Source organism: Pundamilia nyererei, unplaced genomic scaffold (assembly GCF_000239375.1).
Source record: "Pundamilia nyererei isolate P.nyererei 1_Seehausen unplaced genomic scaffold, PunNye1.0 scaffold00080, whole genome shotgun sequence".
NCBI lineage: Eukaryota > Metazoa > Chordata > Actinopteri > Cichliformes > Cichlidae > Pundamilia > Pundamilia nyererei.
Genome location: NW_005187481.1, coordinates 96,056 through 106,270, shown reverse-complemented (window position 1 = coordinate 106,270; position 10,215 = coordinate 96,056). Strand labels below are relative to the sequence as shown.

General features: G+C 40.0%; 1 protein-coding gene across 1 annotated transcript in view; it reads right to left on the bottom strand.

The window, feature by feature from the left end:
• Positions 1–10,215, bottom strand: part of srrm3 (serine/arginine repetitive matrix 3) — a 117,809-nt gene that overhangs the window by 11,641 nt on the left and 95,953 nt on the right. Inside the window, exons 5-6 of the mRNA XM_013912051.1 lie at positions 650–754; positions 128–208 (exon numbers count right to left, since the gene is read on the bottom strand). Coding sequence (XP_013767505.1) covers positions 128–208; positions 650–754 — 186 coding nt within the window. The remainder of the gene's footprint in view (positions 1–127; positions 209–649; positions 755–10,215) is intronic.

Here is a 10,215-nt window from a genome sequence, read left to right as displayed (position 1 = left end):
TTTGTACTTTTTATATTTTACATTTATATTTATTATTGAAACTTGCACCAAGGGAGCGGCACTCCAATTTCGTTGTACTCTGTACAATGACAATAAAGGCTATTCTACTCTATTCTATTCCACTCACCGACTCCTTCGATGGCCAGATTTCTTCTTCTTCCTTTTCTTTGGACGAGGGGAATGTGAGCTGCTTGATTTCCTCTTCACCCTGAATTGGCCGCATCAAGAGAGTTAGGGGGAGCATAAATCATTTACAAGCGATTGCTATTATAATCATCTCCAGTTTTCAATTTCTGATTACAGTTATTTGCCGATGCTTTGCCGATAACAGGAATGATAAGTGTATATTTTCTCATTTCATTCATAACACAATATCTATACAATACATCTTACCATCCAAACAGGAAATCACTTTGAGGAAATGACACTTAATCTTGTCTATGAAGCGACACGCACACACACAGAGTACAGTCTAAATGACCATCTATGTAACAGTTTTCATATATAAATAATAATTGCTGCCTACCTCACACCACATGCACTGTGGGTGATATTTTAAGATTTTTTTTGTGTTTACATTTGGAGGAAACACCCACAAGCCATGTGACAGGGACGACAGACAGCTGATTTAACACATCCTTGAACATACCTGTTGTCACCATGGTAGTCATGCCCATAATCTCCATCTTCATAGCCAATCACTTCAGGGTCCTCTTCATACCCATCAGGGGGATAGTGCAGGTGGTGGTTGACCCTGAAAACACATGAAGAGATTGTGGTGAACAGTGTGTCTTCATTGTCTTCAGTGAAAACATGCAGACAAACAACAGCAACATCTGTGTGGGGCTTCTTCATAATTAACTTTTTATATTTGCCATCTTAGCTGGGTGTGTGTGACCATGGCAATCACATGAAAAAGGATGAAAAGAAGAACTGAGCAACATCATTTTCAGCATGTGGTGACATTAAACAATTAAAATAAACAAAGCCGACTTGTGTCATATTTATAAATATTTTTTTAAACATACAACCTAATCAATTTAGCCAAGTGATGGATTTATACCAGGTGGATAGTGGATAGCAGCAGCATGTGGTGTGCAGGCTGCCAGGGTTTAAGGAAGCTGAGAGAACGTTGATGATGGCAGCTGCTCACTGTTTGAAAGAACCTCAGGAAAGAGGAGTAACAAGTCTGAAGACTATCATACTACCATACTATACTAATCTGATGTCAATATTCGAGAACTTTACATTTTTAATACAATTATCACATTTGTTTAGGGATTTTCTTGCAAAGAGATTTTCTTTTTACCTTTAAAGATTGTAGTCTGAGCCAAAGGGGGAAAAAAACACTGTCATTGTTATACATCAAAATGGCGATTAATATGCTGAAGTATAGCAGACATTTTATTTTTCAAATAGTAGGAATGCTTCACTGTACATGGACAGCCAAGAGAAACTTTAATTGTGACCAACAAACACAGTAAGAGGGACATTATGCTGGTAAAACAGCCACTCATCAACGCCCTCTAGAGGACAATTGGTGAAATGTGACACTTTTCCTAAATGATTTACTGTATTTAGTGGCTCTGTGTTAAGAAATTATGCAACACAAGTGTATGGAAAGACATCTGGTGTAAAACCTGTACCAAATCATAGACGTCAATCTTCCACTCTGGTAACCCAGTAGGGTTAAATAAGGTAGCAGCAGAAAGAAAATGCTAAATTATTTATTAAATTTTCTGAATGTATTAATCATATCTTGGATTTATGGGTTCAGCTCAAATTGGTAAAATGCTCTGATCACAAAGTAACACCAAGATGAATGAAAATTAGCTTTACAGGCATGGCCCGATTGATTTTTAACATAGCCTTATTGCAAGTAGAAAGTCTTAAGGGATGCGCTTATTTTAAGCCCTTAAAGTGATAGACAGAAAGTCAGGGGGTGTTTATAGCCTAATAAATCCTGATGAAACAACAACTGTATAGGAAGTTTTATACCAATGCATTCCCTCTCAAAAAAACTATAAATGTCAGGCTACCACTAGAGAGAAGTCAACGGTGTTCATCCTCTAGAAGCTATGAACAGATGTACAAAAATGTCATTCTAATCTAATGCGCATTTATAAAAATGACCCAGATGACAGATCAGTGGTGCCGTCCTTTGGTGAGGCTAGAAACATTCCACCTACCCATATGGTAAATAGCATTAAATTTTAAAGGAACAAAAACAAAAGCAAGAAAAATAAACCGACTCTATTACACGACAAAAAAATAAAACTAAAAATCAAATGCAACTTGAGTTCTATACCGACAGTTGCAATTTTCCCTCACTGCAGCAATGAGAATATCATTAGCTCTCAATCTCCTACAGACCAGCTTGTGGGATTCATATCTTCAGACTTGTTTATCACACATTGCATTGTATGTATTGACAGATGGCTGGAGCCTCCTTTCTTCCTCTTGGCCTCACTACCCTCTTCCCTCTTAGGTGCCTCTTCTGGTCTGCCAAATGTGACCTTGCCACGTGTGATGTTAAAACAAAAAAACCCCACACCATACTGACTCTTTTTTTCCCTTCATGCTGTCACAACTCCCAGAGTTTATCATCTCAAACTATTATAACACACTCAGCATTTCATATTCTGGGTGTTATGACGCTTTCGCCCCCTACACACATATGTAACACATGGGAGCACTGTCTTTAGCGAAGACAACAGAGGTTCTCAGCGCGACACCATGCCTCCTTTATTAATAGGTAAGAGATAAAAAAGGAATGTATAATCAGACAAAGGTGTGATATAAATTTGGATAAAACGGAACAGTGATGTAGAAGAAAAAAACAAATAAGTTGTGTCAAGCAGTAGCGTGTCTAGAAAATTTTTGTTGGGGGGGCCAGGTAGGGGCACAGATTTGGAGAAGGGTGGCAGATGTAATTGGCAGATAATGTTTAAAAAAAATTCTACCAACCGTTAACCATAATTCAATAATCCTATAAACCTAATAACCGAATGCGCTTTTAACTCTTATTAGAATGAGATTTTAACCACTACGGTGCAAAGTTTTTAGATACTGCGTTGATAAAGTACAAGAGATACAATCAGTGCTTTGTCAGTGTTTACTCAGCATTCAAGGACATCAATATTTGCATAGTATTTTTACTGACATATAGTGCACATATGTTTTGGGCAAAAACATTTTTGAATATTAAAATACGAACATTTGAAACAAACAATTGACAAATTAGCCAATTCCAATGTAAAACTTTATCTGCCGATTAAAAAAAGAAGATAATCTTCTCACAAACTGGTGTTTGATTTTGAAACAGGAAAAAAGTGGGGAAACAACTGAAAAGACTAACATTTGAATAAAACCTGAAAGCAAGTAAATACTTCCTATGCTGCCTTATGGTAAACTTTGGTAATATTGATAAAGAACAACACTGGCTGATGATGAAATACAGTCAGCTGGCATGGTGACACAGCCAGTATTAAACTGCAGGGCTGGACTGGGACAGAAAATCGGGCATTTTGACTAGAGACCGGCCCACCAGGTATTAAAGCCATAAAGACTTTGAATGAAAACAAATGCTGTTGTGACAGTGATATACACTGTCTTGTATGTATGATTTCTATACATTTTATGTCAGATAAAAACTTTGGTTGTAAGATTTAGATAATTATTTAATAAAAGCTAGATATTTTAAATGAGAATAAGAAAGAAAAGTATTTCTTTGTGCCCCCCCTTTCCCTGTTAATGCCCTACCTGGCCCCCTGGCAAAACTTTCCTAGACCCGCCCCTGCACAGTTACCAGCTGTCAGCTACACAGAAAAGGATCCTGGTGTTATTTGTCTCTCAGAAACAGTTCATAACTTCCCTCCAACTCATTCATGTCACCTAAAAGGTAAACCTGTTTCTTCATCACCTGTTCAGCTCTGATGATTCAGTAAGGACATCTGCTGGTTTCATCTTCATGTTTCCCTCTCACCACATATCCAAACCGACATCATGACCAGCAGCTTTACAGCTGTGGCTCCAGCAAACATCAGCTGATACTAGAAAGTAATATTAAATAAATTCTAACAACAGCTGATCAAGCTTAAACGTGCAGCTGTTGTTTAGCGCGACATCCGCTGGTTTCCTCTTTCTGGCACAAAGTGGGCGATAAATAAACAAGAGAGAAAAGCCGATCAGCTGATCATTGATCAGTTTCATGATTGAAGTAGCAACAGGAGAGGGAGAGTGAGAGGATGAGAGAAGAAGAGGCAGCTGTGCAGCGTAATGACAGAATAACTCCAGCTTTGTGTCTTTTTTTCATTATAGCGAAAGACCAGGACAAACTACATCTCTTCTCAGCTCAATACGAAACGTGTAATATTTTCTCTGATTGAGGGACCATTCCATTTTTTTAAGGAGCCGTTGGCAACTCTACTAACTAACCTTATGAATAAAATAAAGTTCACTATAAGTTACATCATAGCACCCACCCAGCTGTATAAAAACTCCGTCAAGCTGGCTAGAACGCAGTACGAGTTATTGTAACTGACGGTAAAAAGTCAGCACAACGAAAATAAACTACACCTAAACTTGGTTTATATCTAACCCAGATAGACTGCAGGTCATAACTTCTTACCTGAAGTTCAGTTCACCTGACACTCGGACTGGCGGCTGCCTCGGGGCTCTCCTCCTGCCTCCCCTTCCCTCATCCACCTGCTGGCCTCTGTGGAAGCCCCGCCATAGCCACCACCAAACAACTGAGTTATTTTTACACATCCACCTGCATCTGGCCAATCCACCACCTCTCATTGTTCACCTCACTGTGCCCCCCCAGGCCACCCTGCTGGACACGCCACTGGTGTCAAGTATCTGGAAGGAAAGAGTGGAGCCAACACGAACAGGGAATGGGGTCTGGTGGTTAGTTGAGAAGACTTTGGCCTTTAATTGGCTGAGCACCACTAGGCACAGCAGGGATGCTAAGAACCAGCAGAATTACATCTGTGATGAACATGAGTTACAAAAATCAACTTAATTGGAACTCGCGCAACAAAAATATCTGCCTCAAACAGCAGAATTAAGTGAGGAGAAGAGGGTGTCAGACGACTCAGATGTTTGCATTAGAAAGTGAAGTTGAAAGTTTGCGAGGGAATATAGACTATAGATGATATTTTAAGTAAGCACCGCATGTTGATGGCACTCACACTTTCACTGCAAAAAGGCAAAAATAACTCACATTTTAACTCTGAGCTGAGAAGACACGCATGTACACAGAAACACATCGATACCCTGCAGTATTATTTTTTGGTTAGATTCACTAAAATCTCTGTAAAGTCTATATTTTTATTATTTAGCTTTTGAAATCCAGATGGTGTGGCCTCTCAGACTAAATGCAGGCTCCAGTCCAAGCCTCTGGTAATGTAATTGGCTTGGCCTTGGAGGAAGTGTTCGGATACTAGGCTTGTGCACATTCAGAAGCAGCTGCATACTCTTCCTCCTTACCATCAATATTTTTCTAAAAAAATGCCATCACTCCACATCAGCCAAATACAAAATATTTAGCATGGCTGTATTAGGTAGAAACCTCTGGGAAAGAGAAATAAAGCCAAAAAACTAGAGTTTCTCTTAGAGCCACTTTAAGCAGCTGTAAAAGTGAGTCAATTCACACCGACGCTCTTGTTAAAATGCCCAACTGAAGTGATGAAACTGACATGTTTACAGCATAGTGGGGAGAAAAAATATCTTGGCTCACCTTCATAACAGCTGTATGGGGGTGACTGTTTTTTTGGAACTGATTAATTTCACACTTTTAAGGCTTAAATGAGGTCCGCTGTAGATGATCGCTGAATGCTAAGTACTGCCTCTGCTAATTTGAGTAATTGGACTGGACTCATTGGTCATGTTAGAGCATTTTAATGGAGTCAGCTTACCAATTCAGATTGGAATGTGGTTTATTGTACTAAAAGCTTGATCAAAAACTTTGCAGTCCAGGTAAGTGAAATTCTACTTTTCTCTTTTTTCCATTTTCTTTCTTTTTTTTTTTTGTTTGTTTTTTTTACTTATCACAAAGTAACATTTCTCTTTGCAGTGCATCCATGCAGTCAATGGAGTCATCTTGATAAGCAAGTTTGCTAACATTAGCTAATAACCTAATATGCACTAATTATCTATTACAAAGCCAGATCTCGATTAACAACATCTGCACTGTGATTTAAAGTCGGATGTATTAATAGTAGGATGTGTTAATAACACAGCAGTTCTAATTGTTTGTGCTATAGGTGGCTGTAGCTCAGGTGGCAGAGCAGGTCAGCCACTAATCAGAAGGTCGGTGGTTCGATCCCAGGCTGCCTCCTGGCTGCATGTCAAATATCCTTGGGCAAGATACTAACCTGCCTACTGGTGGTGGTCAGAGGGCCCGGTGGCGCCAGTGTCTGGCAGCCTCGCCTCTGTCAGTGCGCCCCAGGGCAGCAGTGGCTACAATGTAGCTGCCATCACCAGTGTGTGAATGTGTGGGTGAATGACTGAATGTAGTGTGAAGCGCTTTGGGGTCCTCAAGGGACTAGAAAAGCGCTATACAAATGCAGGCCATTTACCATATTCACTTGACAAATTTCTTACTTCTAAAAAAAAAATGATGAAAAAAACATCTCTAATGGGATTCACAGACTTTACCCATGACCCATGAGTGTGCTGACTCAGTTAGCTGAAGTTGCTTTAGATTCTTTTAAACAGGGACATTAAAATGTAAATAATTGTGAAAGATTCATAACAGCATGCGACTTCAGCATTACTTGCTGACTTCACATTCAATGTCTTGATTTAGTTTTTTCAAAACAAAACAAAAAGAAATTGTTGCTTTAGCTGTCGGTGTTGCCCCCACAGGGCAGGAAAAGAAACTCGCTGCCAAAAAGAGCAATTAACAACAATTTAAACAATCTAGTGGTCCCCATGCTTAGTCATTAGTAACAAATCAACCAATTCCCCATCCTGTCTCTAGTTTCCTAATTTATACTATGCTCCATTATGCTGACGACATCTGTCCAGTCCAGACAGCGTTCCTATTAGGCAGATGAGTGAGTCTCTCTGCTGACCTGGTGAGGTAAGAGCCTCTCTAATTCAGCCACTGTCCCTGAGACTTGGCAGTGATGGACTATGGCCAAGGGTCTCCCTAGGGCTGTAGCACCAAGTAGTGCAACTCATTCATAGCCTCTTTCAGACAACCACTCTGCTCGTGAAGTCCTGCACATGTTTCTGTTGCTGCAGAGAGTTATAGTTTGTTATTCTGGGGAGGAGGCAGGTGGTGGCTGTATGGATTACTCTTCATTATATGTATGGGGGCAAACTACAAAGACTTTAGAGTTGTCATATTGAGATGAAAAGTTTTCTGTGCTGGGATTTCTATAAGCCGAGCTGATTGATTGGTCGTCGGGGAAAAACCTTAATCTTGTGGATGCACAATGTTTAGATAAGATATAACCACTTCTATACAAAATAAGATATATTTCTGTTTCCTAATAAGGAAAGGCTGGTCTCAGGTATTACATCAGATATTGAACTGCTATCTGAAACTGAGGGGCAGCCTTGGTAAGTAAGCACGAAAGGCTCTGAGAGGCTTTACATGCTGCATTCCTTGTCTCGCTCCACATTCCCATCCATTCTTCAGGAAATCAATGTGGGACACCAGTAAACAGAGTTATGAGGTAGCCACAGCTTACTGCTGGCTGTTTATTGCTAGTGTATTAAGCTACAGCTGAGAGGCCTAGCCTGTCAATAATTCTTGTCCCTGAGGAAAAGATGGCATGTGAATAAAACCTCCCAGCTAAGCAGAATCAAACACTCTGAAGGCAGTAGCATATTTGTGTTTGTGCAACCATTGGAGAAGCATTCATTTATGTGCATCTATATTTATATATTTCTGTTCTTTCTTCAAGTTACAATCAGCTTCTACCTAGATTATTTGCCTTATACTGATTTATTACATTCTGTCATTTTCTTTCCTCAGACTTCCTGTATCTCTTATCAATTTGTAATACCTTTTCTCAATCCAACCAACATATCTAATTGAGGAGTCAGATTAATTAAGGCATGTTAATGTCTAAAGAGGCATTTCACTTCAGCTTACTTCACACAGAGGTCTGCTTGCGTGTATTTTTTTTAAATCCTGGGTGAGCGAAAAGGATAAGGAAGAGTGGGAGGATAACAACCCTGCAAATTACAAGCCTCTTCAATTTTCCACATCAAGGCCTTTGTAGAGAGGGAATGTTGCAGAATTTCAGGCGAGCACAGACATCCTAAATTGACCTGACTCACAAGTGCCCTTGAGAGTGAACTACTGTGAAAAGCAAAGCATGCAGAGTTTCCTGTGTCTTTATAGTTTGCCGTCTTTGGACCATAAAGGTTCATCTCATTCATCTTACTGTACATCACGGCTGTGGGTAACTCCTCCTCCCCAGCCTTCTTTTTCATTTCACTGTGGTTTAGTTAAACGTCAGACAACAGCTGACATGCAGAGGAGGGAGAATCATTAATCGCGACTGCGAGACAGGAAGCATGAGCGTCATTAACAGTCATTAGTTCAGAGACAGCAGGACAGGTTGCCACCACAACCATGCCTCTCTCCATCACTCACAGGTTCAGAACACTGAGTCAGGAATGCCTCCACACCCACATCCTGCTGTTGCCATTCCTCCCGTATTTCAAGGTTCCAGCCTTTGTGATTGTGTCTTTCTGTGACGTGGACAAAGTCTTTTTACACATTCATTCATTTTGATTGCTTTAATTCCGTCTTTGCTTGCCTCAGAAGAGGCACTCTCCCTCCCACCTTGCGCTTAAAGCTTGAACGAGGCTTAGCACTAAACAAATTGACAATTATCATGCCAATCTTCGCCTCATTGGCTTCCAGCAGAGTTTGGAATAGACTTTAAAATGCTACTGATTATTTTCAAAGCACCAGGGTTTTAACTATTCCCTGTGTATTCACAGAAAGGCAGTGCCAGTCAAAAGCCATTAAAATGTATTGCACTTTTGCAATTACGGTCCATGTTCTTTGGAACCAACAGCTTTCAAGGTATTATTTGAGTTGCAGGCCATTTTTCATGACCTCTTTTAAAATCAATTTCTGTTAGCATTTGCTATTTATTGCTGCCTAGTTATAGTAGTTTCATTTATTATGAAGCATCTGCATTCATTTTCTAATCAATTTATCATCAAGGATGATGCCTAATGACTTTGCTAACAATGTGTTTGCGAACAAAAAATGGAGTTGAGATAGGCTGTGAAAGAATATAAATACATTCTTTGGTTATGCATGGACAATCCTCTGAAAAAACAATGAAATATATAAATTTTATGCAGAAACATCCACCCCTCTCCTCTCTTCTTCTCTGACCCGACTGGCACAAGTAGCTGTTAAACATTATTGTACAAAGACAAAGATTTATAGCTTAAGGGCAAATTTACAATGCAAGGCAACCAGAATTGCATAAAATTGATGAGAGGAGAAAATTCTGCTTATAATTTACGGACAGTGGCCTAATTTATGAAAATGTACAAAGTCTCTCTACAGAGAGAGGAGCAAAACAGATCTTATCAGAACTGGGTGGGTACTGTGTGTGTGGGGTCTTGGAGGTCGAGTTTTTCGGGTCGAGTCTCTGTAATAAACATCCCATTTAATAAACACTAGAAGAGGATTTTAGGTAGTGCCAGACATGAACAGTTAGGGCATCACTGGGCTTCATTTTTGGGATTTTGAAGACCGATACCATTTTTTTTCTATCACACATAAAGCATAAATGGGTTTAACATTTGTTAGGTGTAGTACCTGCACTTATGATTCTTTATTAAGATAATATGATAATGTTGCAAAAACTGGCACAACAAGTTACCCGTTTATGCTCTGTCTGACTCTGCAGGTTGCTGTGCTTGTGCCATTCCAAACAAGATGTTGCCAGCAGTGTAGTTGCAGACTGCCCTCAGGCCATTTATCTATCCACTTTCTTCCACTTATCCAGAGCCGGGTTGTGGGGGAAGCAGCCTTAACAGAAAAGCCTAATCCTCCCTCTGCCCAGCCACCGCCTCCTGCTTATCCAGGGAACACTGAAGTGCTTCTGGTCCTGGGTCTATGCGCCCCCAGACACCTCACCCAGGAGACGCCCAAGAGGCATCATTCTTGTCAGTAGAGCTGGGCGATAGAACGATAACGATATGTATCGCGATATAACTTTT